This window comes from Chamaea fasciata, unplaced genomic scaffold (genome assembly GCF_029207755.1).
Source record: "Chamaea fasciata isolate MVZ Bird 193981 ecotype frontalis unplaced genomic scaffold, bChaFas1.0.hap1 SCAF_22, whole genome shotgun sequence".
NCBI lineage: Eukaryota > Metazoa > Chordata > Aves > Passeriformes > Sylviidae > Chamaea > Chamaea fasciata.
This window is the reverse complement of record NW_027094107.1, coordinates 9,039,538-9,065,507: the sequence shown is the minus strand read 5'-3', so window position 1 is coordinate 9,065,507 and position 25,970 is coordinate 9,039,538. Positions and strand designations below refer to the sequence as shown.

General features: G+C 43.6%; 1 protein-coding gene across 4 annotated transcripts in view; it reads left to right on the top strand.

Annotated features, from left to right (window-relative positions):
- Nucleotides 1-25,970, top strand: part of STAG2 (STAG2 cohesin complex component) — a 65,033-nt gene that overhangs the window by 5,916 nt on the left and 33,147 nt on the right. For all 4 annotated transcript variants that reach the window (XM_066202677.1, XM_066202673.1, XM_066202675.1 and 1 more), the window contains exon 2: nucleotides 25,447-25,591. In XM_066202677.1, coding sequence (XP_066058774.1) covers nucleotides 25,548-25,591 — 44 coding nt within the window. In that variant the 5' untranslated portion in view covers nucleotides 25,447-25,547. The remainder of the gene's footprint in view (nucleotides 1-25,446; nucleotides 25,592-25,970) is intronic.

Here is a 25,970-nt window from a genome sequence, read left to right as displayed (position 1 = left end):
TGTGCGCCCCGCCGGGAGCGGAACGGCCCGGGGGTTGGGTGCGCGGGATTGGGTGCGCGGGGTTCGGTGCTCCCCCGTGTGCTGTGCACCCCGCCCGGCCCCGGGTTCGGTGCTCCCTCGTGTGCTGCTGTACCCGGCCCGGGGTTCGGTGCCCGGGGTTCGGTGCCCGGGGTTCGGTGCCCCCCCGTATGCTGCTGTACCCGGCCCGGCGCGGGGCCGCGGGCCGAGGCAGTGCCCGCCTGAGGCGCTCCGGGCCGCCGCCCTCCGGCTGCAGTGCCGGCCCCGGGCCGCAGGGGGCGCGCCGGCGGCGGGGCAGTGCCGGGCCGAGCGCTCCGTCGCTCCGGCCGCGGCTCCTCGGGGCCGGGACCCGGCCCGGCCCGGCCGGACCCTCGGCAGCTTTCCTGTCGGGACTGCAGTACACGGACTGTGTTCTGTTAGAAATCTGCTTTCAAGGAGTTCTGCATCTTTGTGGTTTAAGGGTAAGCCTTGGGATCCGATGTGACTTCTGACAAGGTCGGATATTTACTCAAGTGTGCCATAGAATAAACTCATTTTGGGAGTATAGAGGTAAAATTGTAGTTTTGATCCTGTGCTGTTTTAACTGGAATTTGTTTTCCTTAAGTATTCTCATAGTGACGTTCATAAAGATCTGGTAAAGTTAGAAATTAATTTTTGGTGAGAATAAATACAAATAAGGGCAATCTCTGAAGGTGACCCTCATTTAGATCGTCACAGGCAGTTTGTAGGACTGGTCCTGCTTTGTTGGAGTTGGGAAGCTTGTCTCAAGAAAGGTGTTTCAGTGTTCAGATATCAGCACATAAACTGTGTTCTTTTTTCCTTGGTTCTGTCAGTTTGATGAGTGAGATCGCTGAGACTAGACCAGAATCCTAGATTTGATGGGTTATGCCATTCCATTATTGCATAGAATAATCAATCAGGTTTTAGTATCTCTGTATTTCCAAGTTTTCCACTGTTTAATTGTCCTAGATCGATAGGATCTCGGGTAGAGAAGAGGGAAAGGGAAATATTTCTTCCACAAACATTTTCTGAGATCTGGCACCCAATTTTGGAAACAAGAATGTGGGAAAATGTGATCCCCAGGGTACCCCTGTGGCTTTGATGTGGCAGCTGGCTTTTCCTGGCCTTTACTGGCCACAGATGGGCATGGAGGAGCCCAGGACTGGTCTCTGGTTAAACTTTGTGCCAGTTTGAGTCAGCAGTGAAGAACATGTATCTGTATTTGTGTGCAGATAGCTCTTGTCGGGCTGTGGCTTCAGAGGGAAAACAACTTGTCCGGTAGCTGCTTTGTCCAGGTATACACTTCATTGTTTATTCTGCACTTTTTTTTGATTGTGTAGCTGGCTGTGATTTCTGCCTTTGGAAGGTTTATTTTTGTAAAAGAATACGATCAGAAGAGGGAGTAGATGTAAGAAGATTGGCATACATACCAGGGTAGTGTGTGATCTGTGATTGAGAAGCTGATCACAATACCTACCCAAAAAAGTATCTGAGAACATGTGTTGGTTGCTTTGGGGGGTTTTGTGAATTTTTTTTTGGTTGGTAGGTGAGCGGTTTATTTTCTTATGGCTCTGAATTTAAGGGCCTATTAGGCCTGCTCTTATACAGCCTTTCATGCATTTTACTTTTCTGTGTTTTTATTTCAGTAAACGTTAGTTATTAAATTAGAGCAAGGGAGTATGTGCGACACTAGAAATCATTTTGTTTTCTGCAGCAATTTTTTGTTACTGCTTCTGCTTAGCTCTAGAGAGGAAGGTATTTTTGCATCTGTTCCCGTTGTTCAAGGGTTGATAGAAGAAGCTGATGACTTCTGCTTGTGTTTTGAAAAAGGTCTCAGTTTGTGCCTGGTGCCATACAATGGCTATCTCTGCAGTGATTTGGACTGATAAGAACTAGAGCTGAAATTTCAGGGTTTCCTATTAACAAAATAATGAATTTGAATACGCTGACATTTTGGAAAAGACAAAGAACATTTCTGAAACTCCTGACTGCTTTAAAAGGTAACAGCAAACCTTAGGTGTGCGTGTTCTATTTAGTTGGGGTTGCATTCGTGTTTTGGCTTGGGGGTTGCTGCAGGGGTGCTGCTCAGCTCATGGGCAGTGAGTGAGTGAGGTGTGGGTGCTGGGGAGGACCTGACCCTCCTGCAGGCTCCCCTGGGCAGGGCACCTGAGTCCCGCACCGTGCGCTGAGCTCTCCTGCTGCTCCCTGTCAGGTGTGCTGTTCTCTGCGTGCTCACACGGCAGGTGCAGCACCGTGTGCTGAGCTCTCCTGCTGCTCCCTGTCAGGTGTGCTGTTCTCTGCGTGCTCACACGGCAGAGGACACTCCGTGCCGTTGTTTTCCCGTTGCTCAGTCCTTGGGAGCTGCCTGCACAGGGATGGGCATTGGTGGTGGGGAGGTGATGGCTGAACTGCAGCTTTTGGCTGAACGCAGCATTTCAGCCCAAGTTTGAACTCTTTCCTTGCAGCATCGTATCTGGGCAGAGGAAAATTGACTTGACTTTGGTTACAAATAAAAATAAGCTGAGGCTTATTCAGGCTTGTTCACGCTGAGGCTTTTTCAGTCTTTCATGCTGTTACCTGTTACTTCTTTGTGTAAAACTTCCGTTCATCCCTTAGGAAGGGTCAACTGAAAATTTGGAGATATCAGGTCTTAGTAAGCAGATAATAAACAAGTGATATAATAAGTTGATTTTTTTTTCTTGTCAGAGTGCAATCCTCCAGCAAGGGGAGTCCATTATAAGTAGAGTTTGTATGGAGTAGGGTATGGATATTGAAGGTCTGCATTTTTTCATGTGTTACTTTTATTATTGTGCTGTGGATAATTGAACATATAGATTACTGAAGTTACAAAGATCCCCAGTGTAGATAGTAAACGTCAAGAACACAGCCTCGTAATTAATGCCTGCATTTGAGGTGTCTGGTTTTCAGTTTGAAGGTGACTGTCAGACAGGAGTCCTGGTATAAGACCTTTTTTATAATTATGGATATAATGGTGAACTAATTTCATTGGTATAAGATGGCAGTGCATCCTGACCACTGGCCATTTCACTTCTGATTTCCTTAGAAACAGAGGATTGGTCATTATGATGTTCTTTCCGAGGGAGGGAACTGGGAAGACTACGCCTTTTTTTTTTTTTTTTTTTTTTTCCAAAACAAGAATGACCAGTGGCTGCAGTGTGTAAATCATATGGCAGAGCTGTGCTTGTGGAAAAAGGGAAATAGGCAAGGGAATTGATTTATTGTACTTTGATTTAGGGTAAAGAATGCAATCTAAATATATTTGGAAAGGAAAGGCTATCATATTAATCATTTAAGATTAATAGCATAAGAATTTATAAATCCTGGCTGTTTTGTACTCTTTTGGGATGGGAACAGTATTCTTGCAGGAAAGTTCCAGTTTGGTGTATGGATGTATACTGTTTTTCTTGTTTCTTCTGTACCTGTGCGGACAGTTGTATCCACAATAGTTTCTTTTGACACCACATGAAATAAATCTTTGTGTAATGAATGCACAGTTCCTTCCTAGAAGTAATGGCAGAATAAAAAAATGGTTTGTGTTCTTGGTCACAGATTGGTGAGGTGGGCGAGGAGCCCTGGAGGTCTGATCCCACCTTCTCCTGAAATCTTGTCCTCTGAGGCCGCTTGGCAAGTGCTGAGTGTTTCAGAGGGTGGAGTTCCCACAATCTCTGACAATCCATTCGGCTGTGCCTTTTGGAAGGTCCCTCCTTATTTCAGACGTTAAAGTTGTCTAAATTCCTGTGAAGGTTGATGTTCTTCACCCCCCAGTGTATGTTTGGAAGGTGTCCCTTGGTGCTGCAGGTTTGGGACTGTAATGTCCCGGTTTAGAGCTGGGATTGTTTTTGCTGTGAATTTTAGAAGTAGTGACAGGTGAATGGCTACTGAGTGACTTTTTGGTGCTTTTCTCTTCCCTCCTGTTCCACGTGCTGTATTTATCCTTCTGCCTTGTGCTCAAGCCTCACTTACTGTGTCTGACAAAGTCCTGCAAATAAAACTTCCTTTCCTAAGCATTTACCTGTTCACTTAAGTGTCATTCATACTCTAATCAAAATGATTCTTCTTGCAGTTTTCATATTTAAGCAGTGATATTTTTATTGCTTCTCATAAGTATTATTTCTAGAAATCTACGGTTCATTTGAAACTATGGTAACCAGTGAGGAAAGCTGCACAACTCTCTCTTAGATCTGTGCTATAGGTCTGTTGTTACTTGCCTAATAAACAGTTGACTAAAGAAAAGGTGAAACTGGCTTTTGCATGTTGATTTACCGAACGTAGAAATGGTTTACCAGGGCAATTGCTTCAGTAACAATGGAAAATGTTCGGGTTTTCTTCCCCACTCCATTACATTTATTTTCAATATTCTACGTTCAGGCTGTTCTTGTTTTAAGTGTGCTTCTATTCAACTAGTTTTGGTAAGCTGTGTTTTCAAACCTGATATATAATAGTATTTGATTAATTTCAAAGTGTTTATTGATTAGAAGTGTTGCTGATGCAGTGACGTGTATGCTGTGTTACCACTCTGCTGTGAAACAAATTTTGTACACAGATGAGCTGTGCCTTGACAGTTGAAATATAATCAAAAAATCAGCCTTTAGGAATTTTATTTCTCTTGCTGCTTTGCATTGTCTTTGTTATACTGCTCAGTTTCTATTCAGCAATACGGTGGTTTTATGAAAGTGAACTTAGAGTATGATTGTACCTCAGAGCAGTACTTGGTGCTAAACAGAAATTTTCAAAGGTGGCAAGGCACAGATTGCTTACATCAGTATGATATAAAAATGTCAAAAACATTTTTAGACACTTTCAGTTCAATAGCACTGGATAAAAGAAAACACGGGAAGTCATCCTCTTCATATCCAGTAGGTGACTCATTAAGATTCTTCCTATTCACCCCCAAATGCAGGAACAATCTCTGTAAAATTGAATTCTCCAGGGTTTTCCTTTCTGTGCCAAGGGGCTGTAAACTATGCAAAGCACACCTTGCATTCAAAACTGGTTAGAGAAGTTTTGTTTGCAGGAGAGGATTTATGCATTCTTGCATAATCCTACAAATGGGCTTAGTCTTCCCCTGTCTCCAGTGAAGGGAAGCATGGAAAAATTCTAATGGTTCTTCTGGATGCAAGATTGACTCGATGTTCCTGGTAGCTTGGGGATTTAAGACACTGAAGTTTCTCAGTTCCTTTACAATAAGCACTGTTTGTTAGCATATAAGGAACTAAGCATCCTAGGAGGTCAAATGGGATTACTGTGACAAGGAAAATACAGCAAGAAAGGTAGGAAGGGTAGGAAGGTGCAAGACTGGTGGTGAATACTGGAACCATTTCAGAAGTACACTGTATGTCCAGTTCTGTCATCTTCTCTTTTTTCTCCTGTTGTGGAATATGGTGGCATTGAGTTATTAGATATGTGCAGTGTAATTAACTGCTTTAATGTAAGAACTTAATCTCGGAATACATTGCCAGATGTGGAAAGGTGTGAATGTCTTGAATATTTCATTTTTTGATTCCTAACCATCAAACATGAAAGGCTTTTTGTCCGGGATTTGGAGGGGACAAATGAAAACTGAAGATCCACTGACAATGTTCTTTCTGTGAGGGTAGTTGGTGGAGAGACTAGTACCTTAGTGATGTGAGAGAGCACAGCTGAGCAGTTATGTAACTAATTTTTCAGCATAACTTCACGTGCAGAGTTTCCTCTCTCATTCATAGTGTTCTTCCTTCCATGGTTGTCACTCCCAGCTGCTGAAGATGAGCCTCCCATTCCCAGGCATTCCGTGGGTGGTTCCGTGTGTGTCTGCCCACGGGCTCTGTTGCCAGCCCTGGCCTGTGGTCTGTGGCCACTTGAACACTCCAGGTGAGCTGGTTTAAGGAGCTCAACTCTGTATTGTTTTGTGGGTTAAATTCCTGTGGAGTCAAATGTGTGCTGCTTCTGCATGAAAGAGGATATTGGGGATTTTGGCCAATAAAAATACAGAAATACTCAAGATTTCAGTCGAAGTGTTTTATCAGTTACCTGGTCCAACAGCAGAGGCAATGTCTTCTGTAACTGTAGAGCCAGGAAAAGAAAACTTTATTCCTGCTGTCATCTACTGCTTTTCTACCTGGTCTCACTCCTAAAAACCATCAGGCTGACGTGCCAGTTCCAGAAGTAGTCCTCTAATCTTTGCAGTGATCTCCATTTTATCTTTTTTTTTCCCCCCTGAAGTGTTGCAAAGTCTGTCATAGATCAATTAGAGCTCCACAAGGAAATTCAGGACTGCAGTTGATTTGCATTAATTTATGCAGGCAGGAAGATGATGTACATTTTTCTCTGGTTTTAGTCTGTGTGCCGGTTAGAAGTTGTGCAGGTGTTACTGGGAATAAGGCGGAAGGGGTGAGAGGAGGTTCTAAGAGCAGTTCCAGAAGATGTTTCTCGCAGCTTTGGCGTGGTTAATCGCTGCAGTTGTGGAACCGCTGCTAGACCTCCTCCTTCAGCTGGATGCTTCCCAGGCTGCTGTGGTTAGATCTCATTATGAGCCTTTGCACTCCGGAGTTTGCTGTGGTTCCTGGAGGCTGCAGTGCCACTTGCGTGTGTGAGGTCTGCCTTTGGGCTCTTCGCAGAGTAGGGCCGTGCTAGGCCGTGAGCTGAGTCCCAGCCCTCCCACCTGTGGGCGGCTTTGGGCCCTGCTGAGGCTGCAGCTCTTATCTCTGAGGGTACCTGATAATTAAATCAGACATACCCTTTTTTAATCTCATAAAATACTAAGACTGTCCTTCAGAGATACTGAGAAATGCCTGAGCACGTCATGTGCCTCTCCTCTTTACCTCACTTTTGGATCAATTTCGACCATTTTGTTTTCTTCCCCTCTTGGAAGAAAGCTTCCAGAGTGTCCTTTGCAACGCGGGGTCCTAGCTAAGGAGATGCTGCCTTTCTTTACATGTTTGGGAAGAGCTTTGCTCTTGAGTGATCAGAAGCTATTACATTGTGATTCAATGCCTAGTTCCTCACCATTTTAGATTTTGAATCTGGGAAAATTAGTGTGCTCTGGGCAGAATTGTGATGTATTGAGAATAAGGTTGAAAATGAAAACCAGACTGACACCTCGGCCGTAGGCTGACTTTGCTTTGTGAAGCTGTGGTCTGGTCAGGAATACCAGGCAGTGGGAAAGGCGTATTTACAAGATGTGTGGAGTTCTGCAGATCATTTTAGGTTGTACAGAGGATTATAGAGCTGTGGGTTGTTCAGCATGCATTTATATAAGCTGTGTTGGAACAGGAGTTTCTTTTTTGGTGTAGGAATTTGTAGCAGGCAGGGAGCATTGGTTCTCCTCAGTTTTGCAGGTGCTCCTTAGGACTGTTGTGAATATAGCTGCAACTGCCTGAGCTCTGTTTCTCCTTACTGCTGTTGAAATGTTTCTGTGGGACTTCCCTGCTTGGAAGCATGCCAGCATGAGTGTGTGGGAAGACTTAATACTGGCTACTTACACAGCATTTTGTATGTTCAAACTCTTCTGCAAATATTAACTAATCTTTATTGAACATTTGAGCTTAATTTCTGTCACCAGAAATCAGTAACAGGCAGTTATGACCCCTATTTTATTTTTTTATGTCAAAAGAACAAAATGCCGTAACTAGAATAGTGAGAATAATCTTTATCATCTCATTAACACCCCATTTTTGTCACTGTACCCTTCTGGTTTCACGGTGCAGGAAGAAGTTACGGATGGAGCGTGGTGCTGCTCTTCAGGAGGTCTCTGCCTTGTAGGAATCACATTGTGTTCGTTTTGTGTGTGGTATTTCAGGCTTCTCTGTGTTGGTTTTTGTTTCTGCAATATTAAGGTTTATTTCTTTCCAGTCTGGGGAGCCGTAGCATATTCATAACAAGTAATGCTGGGAGAATAGTGTTCATTCTGAGCTTGCTGCTTAAGAGCTGCCATTCATCTGAAAATACATAGTTAGGTTGAAAATTCCTGTAAAAGTTCCTGGGGTTTACCCTACTCGTGTTTTGGCATTATAAATGCCAGTTTTCAGTTGACTGTTATTTATTAAATAGAACTTCTATGACAAATTCTATGACAAAGCTGTTAGTGTTTTAATTGCTAAAGCAGACCACTAAATGACACCGCTCTAGGTTGTACTTGGTAAAATGAGCCAGTGGTTCATTCTTCTGACAGAATTTAGACATTTTCTAATCCTGTCACATGTGTGGTGCTTTCGTTGCCATTTGATGTAGGCTTTAGGCAAAGGTGATGAGCTGTTGGCTTATCAGAACGTTGAATTTCTTCAGAGAGCACAAAGCAGAGTGAGTTTGGAATTTTCCTTACGAAAGCTGCGTGTGGGGCCGGTGCCATAGCTGGCTGGGTATCGCTTGTAGGGACGCTGGGGTGTAAGTGTTCTGGTGGTGCCACGGGCGGAGGAGCAGGCTGGCTCTGGAGCAGAGCACTTGGAGCCCCCGAACAGGACCAACGGCCCTGCTGCCTTCTGATGGAACTGGATGGTTGGTTGTGTCTGCCGCGGTGTCTCACTGCTTTTCAAAAGAGCTGTTTTACACCAGCCACAGGATGCTTTTGTTGAGCCAGCCCAGCTTATTAAACTGTTGGAAAGCTAATTCATTTGAAAAGAAATTAATAGATTGTTGCTCAACAAAGAGGATGACAAGTGCCCTTGACTGTGAAGTATGGCCAGAAGGAAATGCAAGAAGGGGCAGTGGGACTGTTCTTTTTCCAGCAGTAACCCATCTCTTTTATTGTATTATCAAACTACTAGGGTTATGGTTTGTAGCTTCATTCATTATTTAGCAGAAAAGAGGGTAGTTAATGCAGTCTCCTCAAAAATTGGTATAAATGTCCTGTTAGTTCATAAGTGAAAGGAGTAACAATGAAATGACTAGAATTTGGCCAAGCTGTTACTGTTAAAGTTCCCTTTTCTACACGTCAGTGACAAGTTGAGAAGGTGTAGAAAAGGCAGAGATTGTGAAATAGGAAAGTAAGTGGGAATAGTGGAAGTGCTTAGGTTTTAGAATGCATTTTGTATAACATGTAAGGTGTTTTATATTCTGAGTATTCAATGATAGTGGTGTAAAACCTTTTAAGTGCTGGAGGGTATGATGGTTTAAAATGTACATTCAGGTTTTAGGTCTGGTGGTTTCTGTACAAAACAGTTACCAATGACATTTAGAGTTGAAGGTTTGTTTTGCTGGTCATATATTGGACTTGTGGACCACAGTATCATAGAAAATGGTCAAGAGTCTCAGAAACATGGGATACCTGGGTGACCTGTTAACCAATCTGGGATGTGGTATACTGCAGATGAAATGCAGGAGGATCCTTCTCCTGTTTTGGGGAACCTGTAAATGGCTGAATTACCTGATTGACTCATGTCAAACCGTGTAAGCTGCATATTGCTGTAAAATCATTGCAGTTTTGGGCATCGTACAAAACCTTAATTACTGCAGTTGTTGCATCCTGAGACAGTATCTTGTCGGGAATCAGAAGTTTTTACCTTCTGTGGTAAGAAACAACAAGCAAAACAAGTTACTTGAACAGTGTATTTTACCAGTGTTATTACTAGATCCTGAAATCTTGAGAAGGTGATGCTAAGGAATATCTTTCTGTGGATATACATGGAATGAGTTCAAAAGGAGAGCAAAATAGGTTGTTCATGTTAAGAGAAATGTAAATTGCTGAGAAAGAGTGGTGTCAAAAGTGGTAAGAAAACTCTGATTTAGACTATTTTAATGATATAAAATAAACACAAAAGACACTGCAGAAAAGCTTAATCTTACTTAGTAAATACTAATTTTACTTAATAAATACCAAATTGTATGGTAGGTAAACACAATCCATTTCATAATGGCAGAACAGTTATCTTCTGATCATAATTTGATAGCCATTACTTTCCTGAAGTAATTCCTTAACCATGCCATTTTCATTTTCTCTTCCTGCTCTCTCATTCCTGCCCCCAGATATTTAGATTTATGATTGGCATCTGTCATGTAACACTCTTATCTCCTCTGTCTTCTGGAATTCTCTTCAAAGTTTTGTGAGAATGCCTGGTTCTTGATTTCTTCTGATTATAGGAGATCATAGAGGAGCCTGTGCTACAAGGATGGGCAGATATTAGCTGTCTATATGCTAATATTCAAGGAGGTTTTGAAGAACTAGATATCATCTGTTACGATGTCTTTTTTTTTTTCTTGCTCCCCACATGAAAATACAGTCAGCACTGAAGCCTCCATAGCAAAAAAATTTGTCTACTATAAAATGGCTGAGAACTGCTGAGAAGTGGTGTGTCATGGCACGTTAGAGACTGCGATATAGAAAACATCAAATGGCATTTTTACCTGGCCAGTTTAAATATTGTTTATTTGCTGGGTTTTGTTTGTTCCAGCACACCAAATGGTCATACTTGGTTTACCTTACACTGCTGTGCAGGAGATGCAGATGTTTTAAACCATGTAATTTATTAGGAAATAATAAATAAGATTTATTTAGTGTGTTATTGGAAGGTAGATTTTGGGAATGGTAAGTAGCAAAACCTGTATTTTATCGTTTAGTTTCGGAGTAGGGAATTGTTACAGTGCCTGTGCCCTGATGTGTTAATTGGTGAGAGATGTGGTTGAAACAGGCAGCCAGGGCATGTCTTTGTCTTCTCTCCCCTGCAAATATCAGCTGCCCTTGTGAATAAGAACATGGGTTTGGAGAAGGGGAAACATTTAATAGCATAATTTTATGCCAGTGCTTGACGGTTGTAAATATTGCAGTCCAGGAAATACTTGGAGATTTCTTGAGCTGGAAATTGCTGCATGTGTTGCTCCAAGGTTGTACCTTGCATGTAAAGTGCAATACTTGGTGATGTAAAGTGAATAGCTTGATGAGCACTTTGTTTTCTTCAGAGTTATTGGAGGACATGAAAATATTTTGGTATGTGCTTCTGGAAATAGTGTTAGACAATTGTCTTTTTCTCTGCAGATTGATGTTCCTCCTTCTGTTTAAATTAAGGGTATTGATTCTTGGGCAAGTCAGGCTGTTGATGTTGTTAAAATTCTCAATTTATACTATGCAGTGCTTAACATACCAATTGAAACAACTTTATTTTCTCCATTAAATATTCTTTTGGGGGGCTTTAGGAGACTGTGATTGCCATTCTAAATGTGTATCTTTAGGCTGGGCTGTAATACAGAAATTCCGTGATGTAAAGAATGTTTAAGCTTTCCTTCATGCAGAATGTTATCTTGGTAGGCTGTAATCATTATACAATTATTTAGCTTGGAGGGAAGATATGGATATTTGTATATATGGTACAGGGAGTCCTGAGGACGTTCTGTTAGGTGGGTAAGGTATCCTTTGTGGATTGAGTTTTTCTCTGGTCATTAAGTGCCAGAATTATTTCCTTAATTTTCTCCTAGGTGTTCGGAGTTTTATGCATCCGTCTGTGGGAGAGCTGTGTGAACAAGGGTTTTGATGGACTTCTCTTTCTGTGTATCACTGCAAGAGGGAAAAGGCTTGTTTAGAGCTTGTCACTGCTGGTGTGTTTGCTGTGTGTAAATTCCCTACTAGTATTTGATATGTGAATTTTAACACTTGCTGTGCTTTCTTGTTTTTATTAATATTCGTGGATGTTAATTGCAGTTGATTGCCTTGGAGACCTGTGCAGAGTTCTGTAAATTGAGTGATATCTCCGGGTCTTGCAAAAGCGCCTTTTCCATTTCTCGGGTGGTGGTTGTGCGCTGTGATTTTCTTCTGCTGTGGACCAGCTGTGACTTTGCCTTTCTGTGCTTTAGTCTCTCACCTCCTCCAGCTGTGTCCTCAGCCCTTTCCTTAGCGCGGAGTGAAGGTGGGGAGGAGCTAATTGCTCTTGTTCGGGGCTGCCATCCGTCTTCTGGCCTTTGCAGGGTTCGGTGCCGCTGCCTGCCCGCTCTCTGCTGGGCTGCTGCCCTTACCTTTGTTCCTCCCTGCAGCCAGGACTTGCCCAGGAGGAGTTCTGCTGCTCTGTGGCTGCTGTGCTCAGCTGCCAGGAGCGGGTCCCTGCCTTGCTGCTGCTGCTTCCCTTCCGCCTCGCTTTCTTACTGTGCTGGGGTTGCACCACAATCTGCACTTCTGGGAGAGTTCTTGCACTTAGCATATGAAGTCTTAAGTTAATTCACATAGTAATAAAATTTATGTTCTGTAATTAATTTTTTTGGCAGGCATCTGTTTCACAGTAATGAATTGGTAGCAGTTCCTAAAATGTCTGTTGACTGTCTAGAGAATTGTAGGAAAGCTGGCATTTAAAAATGTTTCTCAGAACTGAAAGAAGTGGGCAGCTTTGTCTTAACCCATCTTTTCTCAGAAGAACTTCAAAAACTTCCAATTGTAATCTCTCTATCTACATTTTAAAACAACCAGTACATTGTTTTTCTCTTGACCTCTGAATTTAAAGGATAGTTACTTTCCCTTAATCTCAAAAACACCCTAAAATAAAAAAATCATTTACTAAGGATGGAGGTGGTAGTTGTGTTTCTTAAAAAACACACCACAAAAACTCCCAAATCCAAAATCTGCCAAAGAAAAGCTTAATTTGGCATCGTGTTATCTATTATCACGATTATCTGCAACAGTTAACAGCAGTTGAGAACTGTGGCTCTGATTGTAGGTTCATTTTAGGTTGCTTGCAAGACTAAATGTGTAGCATTTAATGATGTAGGATTTTCATACCCTAGGGCAAGATTATAGTGAGTGGAGGTCAAGCTGAACAAGCGCCAGACCTGATTTACACTGGGATAAAAATGTTCTTGTCTAACAATTAGATTGAATGATATTACCTCCTCCTAACTTGTGCTGGAAATTGTTTTATATTGTTTCAAGAGCAAGGCAGTCAGATGCCAAGAAAGCATCCCCTGAATGGAACGTTAGTCTTGGAATTGCAGAGGATCCAGGTGTTTGTATCAATGGCCCTGCCGTGTGTGTTGTGGGGGATAGGACATTTATTCCAAACAGAATGGGATTTTAATACAGAAACTCCTCTTAACGTGATGGCCGTGTGAAGGCAACAGTGGTGGTGCTGAAATAGGGGAGAAGAAGAATAATCTGGAAAGATGTAACTTTTGACTATTGACCTTTGAATGTTCCCAAACTTGCCAAGTGTGTTTTCATAAGGTTTATACAGTTACTGACTGGTAACCGATGTTGTGACATCTGTGTAATTGATCATCACCAAAACAATGGAGCTTTTAAATGTATGTTAGGTGAGCAATTGGACCCTACTGGGAAACATTAAAAGTGATGGCATTTAGTTAATGTGGGCAAGCGAAAGGAAAGATGATAAATGCATTTCCGTGGGAGCGTTGTTGCTGTAACTAAACATTGTTTAGCTTTGTCAGGTGATAGTAACTTCCACTGGCTGCCTGTATAGGAATTCCTTTTGATTGAAACAAGATATTATACTCGCAATCCTGATCAGTGGTACAGCAGCATGAGACTTCTGTACTGCTGATTTATTGCCAGAGCAATAAGTGACTTCTGGAGTAAGTTTGCATTAGTAATGTAAAGAGATTACTATAATGTAAGAGTAGAACGAGCTCATTGTTCATCCGGTGTTCTTTTGAAATTGGTGCCTGGGGCATTAAAATGATTACTTGAAAAAATTTGCTACTTGATGATATGGAAGCATACTAGGTTATTTTCTGTATAAAAGGTATTTAAACATGCATGAATCCTAATCCAGTTACCTAATTTTAAATCTCTTCCCTTTTCCCATAATGTATAGCCAGCTCCGTGATGACAAACTGCATGTAATTAAGTTGGGTTTTTTTTGTAAGCAAATCATGGTTTCAGGAGCTGTGAATTTGGTGTAAGTAGTAAATGATTTTGTAGACTCTTACCTGGTTAAAAAGTTTTTATTTGCCATTAGATGTTACGATTTGATGTAACAATCCCGGGTGGTGATCACAGATTTCTGGTTAAAGTAATTGGAGAACCAAATCTGTTAGACATGAGGAAGAGCAGAACCTGCTCAGTTCAACACAGGAGCAATAAATAATTATATAATTCACAGCTAACTAATTAAGTCAAAGAAACACTGCTTTTGAGCAGGTATCTAGGAGAACTGAGTAACTTAATATGAGGGATCCAAGAAGATTGAAATTCTGTTCCAGAAAATGAAATGTGTATTTAGAGAAAACGCATTGATTTATTTCAGCGTTGCATCAGCACACAACATAAAATGGAGTAGAAGGATCAAGGCACTCTGGAAGAGGTATTGCCTGTTTTAAATAATCCCTCTTCTGTCCACTTGTTCAAAATACTTGGGACTTCAGTTTAGTGAGAAATGTCAGAGGAGAGTGGAAAACCCGGGCATGTACCAGTGTGTTGTGTTCTCAGGTGCTGAGTTACCTGTTGAGGTGTGATGTGGGCAGGTGGGGTCAGGTGTTTGGCACAAAGCAGAGACCTGTGCTGGCAGGAATGCAGGTAATTGCACAACTGCAGCAGCTGTTGGGGAGCCCTGGTGAGAGGTACAGCACTGCATCCTGGCCATTCTTCTTTTAATAATTAGAGCTAATTGCCCACTGATAAGGCACGTATTATCATGAACTGGACACCACGAGAAGATGGCACCGTTCAGAGAATAAATTAAAAGCTGGAACTATGGTGAATGAAGTATTTTGCGTGCAGTTGTTGGACAACTGTAGATTTGTTAGTTGTCCTCGGGTGGTTTCTCTGTGGCAGTTGACTTTTCCCTCCCTGTCAGAGGTGACCTCCGGTGCCATGGAAGTCAGCAGGATGGGATTTGTCCGCTCTTGTGTCTTCTCTGTTTGCAAGTTCAGAATATTAGCTTTAATTGTCACTGCAGATGAGTTGCTGTTAATAGATCTGACTCTATGCCAGAGCATACAAAATGGTTTCTTTAGGTTTTTTGAGTTGGGTCGGTGGCTTTTTGTTTGTGTCTTTTCTCCAGTGGAATGGTAATTATCAATCTAGTGAAGTTTCCCACCCCCCAGCAGCATCCTGCTGGGTCCTGGAAAAGGTTGGGCAGCAGTAACTGTATCAGAATTTGCCACACAAAATGCTGAGTAGGAAACTGCTGTACAAGTTAAGGTGTAACTGATGTGAATTCAGTCGACACTGCAATGTAACCTTGTTTCACCAACCTTTAGCAGGCAGAAATGGGTTTTGGTACGCCCTATAGTGAAGGAGCTAGTAAACTGTGCTGGCTAAAAAAGGATGTTCTTTTTGTGTGTGACGTCAGGCAAAAACAATAGCTGGATTTCTTTCCTTCTGCCTAGGATGGCATTTCAGTCTCAGCTGGCAGGAGGAAAAGGAAAGCAATGTTTAACATGCGGGCCTCGTTCCCTGTGCTGGGGGGAGGACACAGGTACCTGCAGAGCTGGGAGATGCTGCTGGGGTGGCACACACCTCCAGGGCTGCAGGGCACCGCTCTGCCCTGGGGGAGGGCAGCAGCCACTGCACATGGACCTGCTTTAGGACACATCTGGCACTGCTGCTCCTTTTTTTTTTAAAGAAAATACTGAAAAGGCTGAAAGTAAATACCTGATCTCAACAGCTTCGCTGTGTTGCTGAGCTTGGAAGTCTGATAGTTGTAGTTTTAATATTGTCATTGTATTGAACGTGGCTCAAATAAAATATTTAGTACAAATTATGGTACTTGCATAATGTCATCAGTAAATTTTCATCATAATATAAATTTAGCTGTAGGGTATAACTATCTCTTGAAAGAGGACAGAGCTACTAGCTTCGTTTACATGATAAATTGACTTAGGATCAAACATGGAGAGGTACAGCTTTATGGATTTTTTTTAAGATTAAATGAAGAAACCAAAGGTTTAATTTTGGTTGATTTAACGAGCTTTGCTGTGTATTTTAGGTCTGTGCAGAATGGATGCTCCTGTGTAAAGGATACTCCTCCACAGTAATAGAGGCACTTATCATGGAAGTGCCTCTATTAGAACTTCAGAGGACAAGTCTCACTAACCTTTTCTTCAGAATATTTTACACACATCAGGACTTGCCCAGTATTTGTCAGCTTACTTGGTACAATGAGATTGGTCTCTAAAAAACCAGGGTTTGACAATCTTGTTCATGTTAGCTTCCATGAAACAGGCCTGCTCTGTTAGAGCACTCTCAGTTGGCCTAATTTTTGACCTGCCACAAGTAAGCAATTACAGAGTTGAAAAAATGGATTGATTTAAATAATGCCAATAGTTTTGCGGTGTTGTCAAGACGTAGGCAGGCAGAGGCTGCTTTCCTCTGGGTGTTCAAAGAGTGTCAGTAGTTAACTCTAGGTCTCCATACACGAGGTTTCAGTGCCAGTCATCTCTCCCACAAAAAAATTTTAAGAAGACTCTGTTTTAGGATGAGTAAAGAAAAAGGAGAGAGTCATGTTTAGACTTCAGGAAGACAATGTGTATTTTTTAATCCGGTAATTATTAATTAATGCATTATGAAGATTCTTCATTGTGGATATACTCAGTTCTCTGAATTGTATGGGGGAAAGCCATGCACATCACAACTGCTGTTTCATATAAAATCAGTATTCAGTACTGCAAATCTCCAAACAAACCAATTGGGCTTTTAGCCCAAATGTTATGAGGGAGAACAAGAACAAAATGTTGGGTATTAAAAATGTTGAAGTTGTGACGGAGGATGTATGGAGCACAGATGTTCTGAGGTTGGCAAAGCTGCTGAAGTAAGTTTTTAATGAAAGATAACAAGGTTTTTATCTTTATTTCTTCTGTTTTAGAAGTGAAACCAAGTTCTGCATACACGTGTAGTTTGCTTGAATTTAATTTTGTAAGGATGATTATTTAGGTTGATTGTTGAAAGAGCCATAATCCACTTAGGAAAAGCTCAGGTTTTAGCTGTCATACTGCTTGGTTTGGATGGGGCACAATATTTATTTCTTTTATCCTTAACTCTTCCTTTTCCTTTTCGATGGCCAGGTTTTGCCAGTCAGGGCAGGAGGGTTCGGGAATGACACGGCAGTGGCAGTCCCTGCAGGCCTGTTCCCGGATTCTTTTCTGTTTATTTCAGTGGTGAATTTTGTCTCTTTTACTGTCTGGAGCCAGTTCAGACGTTTTTGTATGGTGTGAAGCTTCAGCTGATAAACGGGTGAATCTCAGCTGCCCAAAGGTAGAGCAGTTGGTGTCTTTTTGCCTTCTGGTCTTGGGAGGATTGGGCTCACCATGCAAGGGACCGTCCAAAGTGTGCTGTGGCCTGGGCTGATACAAGCTGACTGGGAGACGTGCTTCAGAGATTTTACTTTCCACTCTCCAGTAGTTTTATTTGATAGGGTTTTTCCTTATTTCAGCCGTCTAATACTGACTGTGTCTTAGAGTAGCAGCTGAAGCTATTGCAGTGTGCGCTTGCATAGTCCCTCCTCCAGAATTTGTAATCAAATGCAGTTGTTCTTCCCAATGCCCAAAGGTTTGGGCACAAACCCCTCGTGACCTGGACTTTTTTCGGGGGAAGATGTGTCTGGTGGGAGGGGAAGCGGTGGAGCTCCACTGAAGTGAGGCAGCGTGCAGGCTGGCACTGCTCGGCGGCAGAGCAGAGACCAGAACTGGCTGGATGGGGATGCCTTGTCAGTTGGAAAACGCTGCCTGCAGCCCGTGTGCTGCAGTCACTGAGCACTGCCAGCTCTGCTCAGGGCTTTGCTGTGCAGCCCCTTACCTGCCTGCTCTGGGCCGGGCGTGTCTTCATCCCTGGCTTTTACAAGAGCAAAGATTTTGAGGTGCAAAGTACATTTTGAAAAATCAGTCTGTGAAGAGGAATATTGTTCTGTCCTGTAGTTTGGTTGGGAAATTTGCGGCATTTAGGCAGCTGGAGGGTGTGCTTGCCTTGTATCATTAATGAGCCACTACTCCTTCTTTGACCTAAGTAGGCATATGTGGCTTTTTTCCCCACTTTTCCCCCCCATTTATTTATTTTTTTAAAGTCTTGGTTGTTATCTGACTTGGCTTTTATTCTTCCTAAGAGCCTCATTTTCCACGCAGTGAGACTGCAACATCTGGAAGCAATCTCTGCTTTGGCAAGGAAAGATGTGACAAACACAATGAGGTGTAACTTCTACTTTTGTTATCTTACCTTTGTGTTTTTTAAGACATCCAAAGCCAAGCCATTTTAAAGAGATACGGGAATTTCAGGTGCATTTTAGCAAAGCTTGGGAGTATTGTTGGGCAGGATCATTAGAGAGTAACACAAGTGTTTTCCCCTTTAATAAGCATAATAGTTGCATTTATTGTACAGTTCAATAATCTTTCAGATACTGTAATGCATGTATTGAGTGTTTTAAAGCCACATTTTACTGGACAGTGTGAATTACTAGCTGCCACTATAAAAACCTCACGGGACTCAAGCAGTAACAGTGTACTTAGGTTTCAAAATAGCATTTAACTTTATTAAAGATATTGATGTTATTAATGGTACTTTATTAAGCAATCCTGTGACTGTGAAGCACTCACTGTAGCAAGCTCCTTTCCTTCTGTAATAGTTGTTCCACAACTTTAATAAAACTGATGAAAATCAAAAAGTACTTTTAATGAGAGGAGGATTATTTGGTGGTGTAGTTGAGATTGGCAGACCTGTTAGTGTGGTACAAAGGTCCTTGTATATTGTTCACTTTTCATGTCTCTAAAGTTGGGGTGAAGTCTCAACCCTCACTTCGAGTTTCACCCTGACTTCTTTCAAATGCCATTTGAATTCATTTTTTCTTTCATTCTTCCTTCTCCCCCCTCAGTAGAGCCTGTCTGAGACTTTGCGTTCGCAGCATCCAACGGTGAGAGCGAGTTTTACTTTGTGTAGAGCGGTGTGTGCGTTTCCCTGTGCGGGGCTGTTGGGTGCTCCTGAGCTGCTCCCAGCCCGGTGCCAGCTGTGCGCTGTGATGGCCGTGGGGACGTGGAGAGGGGGCCAGGCTCTCAGGAGACGGCTGCCACTGGGCAGGGGCCTCACCAATTCATTTGAGCCACGGGGGGTGTGTGTGTGTGTGTCCCAGGGCTGCTCCTGCCTGGCCTGTTGAGGGCAGTCGGTGCCTGCTCAGCCCCACGGAGCTGCGGCCTTTGGGCAGTGCCTCCTCCCGGCGCAGGGCACAGGCAGGGTCTGCCGTTCGCCACCGGGGGTGGGACACGAGGGCCCGGGCTGCAGCGCAGCTCTGCTGTGGGGCTGGGGCTGCTCTGACCTGGCCGAGCTCCTCGTGGCTTTGCTGTGGAGCCCATCCCCTGTGCTGTGGGGCTGGGGCTGCTCTGACCTGGCCGAGCTCCTCGCGGCTTTGCTGTGGAGCCCATCCCCTGTGCTGTGGGGCTGGGGCTGCTCTGACCTGGCCGAGCTCCTCATGGCTTTGCTGTGGAGCCCATCCCCTGTGCTCTGGTGGTGATGGTGCTCTGACCTGGCCGAGCTCCTCGTGGCTTTGCTGTGGAGCCCATCCCCTGTGCTGTGGTGGTGGTGGTGCTCTGACCTGGCCGAGCTCCTCGTGGCTTTGCTGTGGAGCTCATCCCCTGTGCTGTGGTGGTGGTGATGCTGTGACCTGGCCGAGCTCCTCGTGGCTTTGCTGTGGAGCCCATCCCCTGTGCTGTGGTGGTGGTGGTGCTCTGACCTGGCCGAGCTCCTCGTGGCTTTGCTGTGGAGCCCATCCCCTGTGCTGTGGTGGTGGTGATGCTGTGACCTGGCCGAGCTCCTCGTGGCTTTGCTGTGGAGCCCATCCCCTGTGCTGTGGTGGTGATGCTGTGACCTGGCCGAGCTCCTCGCGGCTTTGCTGTGGAGCCCATCCCCTGTGCTGTGGGGCTGGGGCTGCTCTGACCTGGCCGAGCTCCTCGTGGCTTTGCTGTGGAGCCCATCCCCTGTGCTGTGGGGCTGGGGCTGCTCTGACCTGGCCGAGCTCCTCGCGGCTTTGCTGTGGAGCCCATCCCCTGTGCTCTGGTGGTGGTGATGCTGTGACCTGGCCGAGCTCCTCGCGGCTTTGCTGTGGAGCCCATCCCCTGTGCTGTGGTGGTGGTGATGCTGTGACCTGGCCGAGCTCCTCGTGGCTTTGCTGTGGAGCCCATCCCCTGTGCTGTGGTGCTGGTGATGCAGTGCCTGGTGTGCCTGCACTGTGTTCATTCCGTTGGCTGATCCAGTGGAGGGCTAATCATGGGGGAAGGAGATGGGTTTGGGTTTGTAATTCGCTTGCTGCTGGTTTGCCTGAGTGCCAGAAGGAGCAGCAGCTTTCCTGTGTGTTTAGGGAGAGGAAAGGAAAACCTACTGCTTTCAGTAACAGCCCACGGTGCTGGAGACGCGTGTTCTGAGATGGCTCTTTCCCACTTATTCAACAGACTTGTTGTATGAACTAAAGAGCAAATGTTATAAAAAATGAATAAAGAGCAGGCCGGGGGAAAAATGGTAATGATGGCACAAAATCAACAGCCATCAGAGCATGGCTTTTTTAAAGTTTTTGAAAGATGGAGATGTGTGGTCCCAAGTGGCGTGGAGGGGGTGTAACAGCTGGAAGTTTAGGGAAAAAAATGTGAAGAAAGAGACTGAAAAGACAAGAGGTGTGTGAATTCAGTGATTTAGGTTCTTTGTTGGGATGTTAACTGCTCAGTGGCTATGGCACAGGGGACTGGTCCTGTGTATACTGACTGTGTCTCTCTTGGTAAGCAAGGAAGGATGCAGGTTGATGGTCTCTAGTTCAGGTCTTTCTGTAAAGGAATTACAAGTCTCATTGTTTAGAAAACAGCACAAAAATAACCACACACATAAAGGTATTAATTGCATTATTGTTTTGTTAAGTCTTGATTGCACTATCTTAATGTGATCAAAACTGCTGATATGGTTGTAGCTATTATTAAAGTATGGTTAGATGACGGAATTATGCTTGAAGTATGTTTTCTGTGTTTTACTCAAATTGCAGAATTGCTTTAAAGCTTGTTGGCAGCTGAAATATTAGGTTGTGTACTGTTGCTAGAAATAACACACTCTGAGGTCTGTAGGGAATGTCATGCACTTGCTCAAAATCTTGCTTAAAAGTCCACTTACAGAGATAAAAGCAAAAGGAGTATGAAGAAGCAGATTTGTCTGGTTTTTGTTTTGTTCTGTTTTTCCCTGAATAACCAAACGTTATTTTATCAAACAAAAGGTTAGGCACATTCTAGTTTATCAGAAAAAAGGGGTGAGAGGTATAATGTAGTTGATATTGCCTTTCCCTTCTAAAATATTTAAGGGAAAATACTGGGTGTATTCGTGATCTTTTATTTAAATAATCTGACTAGCATTTTAACTGTTGCTGCTGCATAGTTGGTCCTGAGGCATCAGCATCTCTCATTCATGGAGAGGTAAATAATTCAGAGATGAACTTCGACCATACTCTTCAACATCACAGTTTGAGAAGTTCTACTTTTCTGAATTAAGTGAGGTCCTTGATTTTACAGGTGCTGAATTGAATTACAGGGAAAAAATGAATACATCTCTGAGCAGCCTGTTCTGCATTACCCAGACATTTTCTGGCCATGTAGGTTCCAGTAGGGTTTTTAGTTCATTAATTTTTTGTTAGCTAAGTTTTAAACAGCAAGGTACAATGAAGGGATACATTATTTCTGCTCTTACAATGCTTTTTGAAATTCTTCTGCTTGTTTTGAAAGCTAAATACTGAGACTAGTCATACTACAGCAGCTGTATGCATTCCTGTCTTTGTAAGAGTCATTGGAATCAAACATGGATCTGCCTTGATTTCACAAAAGATGAAGAAATCCTCCGGTGTCTAAACGATCTAAGTACAAATCTAAAGGAAATGTGCTACAATATTACTGCAATTTTGGCAATTTGTTATAAAGTTTATTGCAGAGAAATAACTAGGTCAACCTCTGGATGACCTGTCTTTTGGTGTTTCTTCAGTTAGCTTTAGGCTAGAGCTCCACCTTGTGATCCTTCAGCAGGATACATTTTCTTTTTATAGTTAATAATTTAATTATGATTTCACAAAGTTGAATGCCTTCTCAAGTTTTCGCAGACTTGAGAGATTTCAGTATCTGCTTGGGCAAATTAAAGTTGGAATTCTGTGAACATGACAAAAAAGAAACTCCAGAGCTGATTTTTATGGGTCAGTTTAGTTTAGAGTTAACTTCCTAGAGTTCTTGAAATAATCTGTTCATTAGAACACATTTAATGGATAATGTAGACTTGCACAGTTTGGAATGACATCTGCAAGAGTTTCACTTCTTTCTTCTCAGGTTTCACTGTGATACATGAACGTGATGCATTTAACAAGTGTTGGTAGGAAAGTCATCCATGTAAGCCCCTTTTTGTTCTGGCTTCCTGAAGGGCATGCTCTGGGTGAGTCACCCCGCGTGGGCATGGAGACGTGGCTGCGGCTGGTCTGGAGTTGCCACGAGGTCTTCAGTGAGGTGGAGGAGCCCGGGGAATGGCCAGTGTCTCTCTCTTCCATACCAAAACAAGAGAACGTGACAGAGTTGGAAAGTGGTAAATTCAAGGCAGAGAATAATGTGCCTTTTCATGGCACGGAATTGGGCTGTGGAAGACCCTCCGCTGAGTACTGACTTCAAAAACTACCTGGAAACAGGAATGGAGAAAGCAGGGTGCTGTGAAGGACAGGGACAACCTCTCCAGCCAGCAAAACCCATGGGTTCTTTCTGGATGCCAGGAAGGTGTTCAGGGAAAGTTTGCTCTAAAGGAAATAGTGTTCTTCCTTGGGCAGCTTCTCTTGGCCCCTGCCACAGAGAGCTCACTGCACCCGCTTCACCCTGCTGCCTGGGCATCCATCAGAAGACCTTCCCTCTGTGTGGGAGCCTTGTAAAATTGTTCCTCACTGGGACAAATGTAAAATTGTTCCTTCCTGGGACAAATGTACAATTATTCCTCACTGGGACAAATGTACAATTATTCCTTCCAGGGACAAATGCAAGGGGTTTTTTGGTCTTGCCAGAACTTGAGCTTGCCTCCTGAGATTCCTTACGCTCTTCCTTTGTACACCACCGCCAGGTGTTCGTCTCTAGCTTCTCTTTCCCACAATACCAGTATAGAGTTGCACTCATGAGGGCCAGGTTTGTCCCGCCTTCAAGAAAAACAAAAAATACGAATCTCAGCAGTTTAACACTTCAGCACCAAGCAAGAACTCGATATGTTGTTCTGCTCTAGGAGGTGATTCTGACAAATGCCGCGTTTTCCCTCATGTTTTGTGGTCTGTGCTAAGATGAGCAGTGCAGACAAGAAGTTCTAGTTGGTGTAAATGGCAGACAGCTTTTGTTAGTGATTTATTTGGCTTGTTTGGTGTAGAGAACAAGTACTCAAATAATTTGCCCATTCTTTTTCATAGTTTTGGGGTTTTTTTCTTTGATTTTTGTGGTTATAAGAATTTATGGAGATTTTTGCAAAATTTGGTAGGATAGTATGTTTGGGTTTCCTGTAAGGAGCCAATTTACTTGTGGGACCCTGATTGTCACTTTAGTAGATGTCTTGTCTCCTAACACTGAGAAATGTAAACTAGAAAGAATCAAATACCAACACACTGCTAGACAGGTTGAACTTGTCACTGGCCAGTGTGGTTTTTGGAGTTTGCATCTCTGCTGTGCGCTGGGACTGAATCACAAGCATGCCTCAAAAAGAGCTTGGCCAGGTGTTTATCTTTCTTCTTCATTTGTCTTTTTTCTGTTCCCCCCTCCCTGTCCATCTGAGCAGGTGCCAGCCTGATGACCAGGGCGTTAAAGTGAGTCCTTTTCTCCGAGTTTGAGTTGCGGATTGGATTCAAAGTGAATATTAAGAGATAAATAAATACAAAATACATTAAAATATTCCAAAGTGTGGAGCTTCTGAGCATGGCGTTTCCCAGCCAGCCTGGGTGGTGTAATAGCACCTTGGCACCACAGAAGGGAACTGGACCCTTCCCTCCCCTGCTGGTGGCCGTGCAGTCCTGTGTTTCCTGGGCCTTGGCCCTGCAGAGCTGCTCTTGAACCCGTTTCCCTTGGCAATCCGGGGGGAAAGCCCCGCGTTGTGCTCTGCCCATCTTAGCGGGCACTGTAGCTGTGCGGTCTGGGTTGGCCGAGGCCGCCAAGGGGAGCGTGTGGCAGGGAGGGGTTGGCACCGTGGCCGGGAGCGGGGCTGGCTGCAGGGCTGTGAGTGCGGGCCCTGCTCCGTGCCGTGGGCCCTGGGCAGCAGGGTTTATCTCCTGCCCTGTGCTGGATGGAGATGTCTCTCTCGAGATGGATCGTCTTGGACCTCCTTGCCTTGGCCGCTCTTTGTTTCCGCCGTGGTTCTCTGCTCTAATGTCGTGATGGAAAATGTGAAGGGAGGGAGCGTGGCACGGCCGGGGCTCCTGGTTCCCCTCAGCTCTCAGTGCTGGAGGCTGCAGTGGCCCCTAGCATTCAGGATCAGCGCTTGCAGCAGAAAACCTGTCCAGCCTCTCTGCCTCGTGCTCAGTGAAACGCAGTCTCTGGAGCGGAGCTACCAGGCTTGGAGCAACATGCGCTTAGCATGCCAAAATCAAATCTTTCCCTCAAATACTTGATCACTGCAGGAAGCTGTGGAGTCAGCAGACTGACTCTGAAGGTGTTCCTCCTTGCTATTCTGTCTTTTAAATACCTGAACATCATGCTTTCCTAATTTCACTGTGTGAAAGGTAGCCTGGGGAGCCGAGTGACATAAAAAACCTCAGCCCAGATGGCTAAAACTTGCTTTTGAAGTATCCAGAGAGAGTTTTTCTTCCCCTTTAAAGAGGAAGAATAAGAGAAAAACCTAATTTAACAGTATTATAATGAAGTTTAAAACAAGTATTTCACAGTCTTTAGTTTTCTTACTAAAACAATTGTGTTTCCAGTGGTTCCCATTATTATCTTCCTTGATACTCCTAAGAGTCTTGACAAATGCTTCAGATGTTAAGCCTATTGTAAGTCTGGTTTATCAACTCTGAAAGACATGGAGTTGTGAAGCAGCTGGTTATATGAACTTGCAAGGGTTTATACTTATGGAAAATTACATGGATTGGAGATACGAAGTTGCCATATATAATATCCTGAAACAAACACCGTGTGCTTCAAGTTCTACATCCGGTCTGGTTTTGGTTTGGTCAGCTGGAATTACCTTAGTGTTGTCACCTCTGGGCTCTGCTCCTTAAAGGCGTTACTGAAAACCGTTCCAGTTTGCTCGTCCTGTTCAGAAAGTGTGGGTGGTGGGTTTGGGGAGGGTTGTTTGTTTGTGGGTTTTGTTGTTGCATTTTGTTTGGTTGGAGTTTCTTACAGTGTTTCTGTATTACTCTTTTGTGGAGTCACTTTATGGTAGGATCATGGGAGGACTCAAAAAGCTTGGTTGGAAACAGAGGATAGTGTGATCTACAATTTGTGTGTTTCCAACTCTCTTATCCTTCCATATGTGGAATAATTTTCACTGGTTTTTTTTTTTTTTTTTTTTTTTTTTTTTTTTTTTTTTTTTTTTTTTTTTTTTGATTTATTTTATTCTAGAAGTTGTCTGCTACAAAGGAAGAAAGAAAAGTAAGCTTACACTTCAGACTGCTTTTTGAATATCTTTCTAATACAGTGGTGTTCCAGAAGATGATAAAGAAATGATAGCAGCTCCAGAAATACCAACTGATTTTACTCTCCTTCAGTAAGTGCTTTACAGATTTGTGGTTCTGTTTGTAAATGTACTTTTTGTGTGGCTGTGTTGGGACCTGTGTCTCTGTTGAGACACTTTGGTTGTCAGGGAAAGTGATGCTTTTGGGTTGGGTTTTTTTTTTTGCTGTTGGGTTTTTTCTCCTTCTCATTTTGTTTTAAGTATTTGTGGCCAATATTTCAAGCTCTTTGCTTTTTGAGCTGTTGTCATGTTTGTCACATGTCACAGGCATGGTTCCCAGCCTGCTGCTGTTCTCTACCTCCCCTCAAGTCTTTTAGTCTTGCTGTGCGGTTTCCTGCGCAGGTGCGTTGTTTGGAGGAGGCAGGACAGGCTGGGGGGGTGGGGATGTGCTCTGATCCCCACAGCAGCCTTG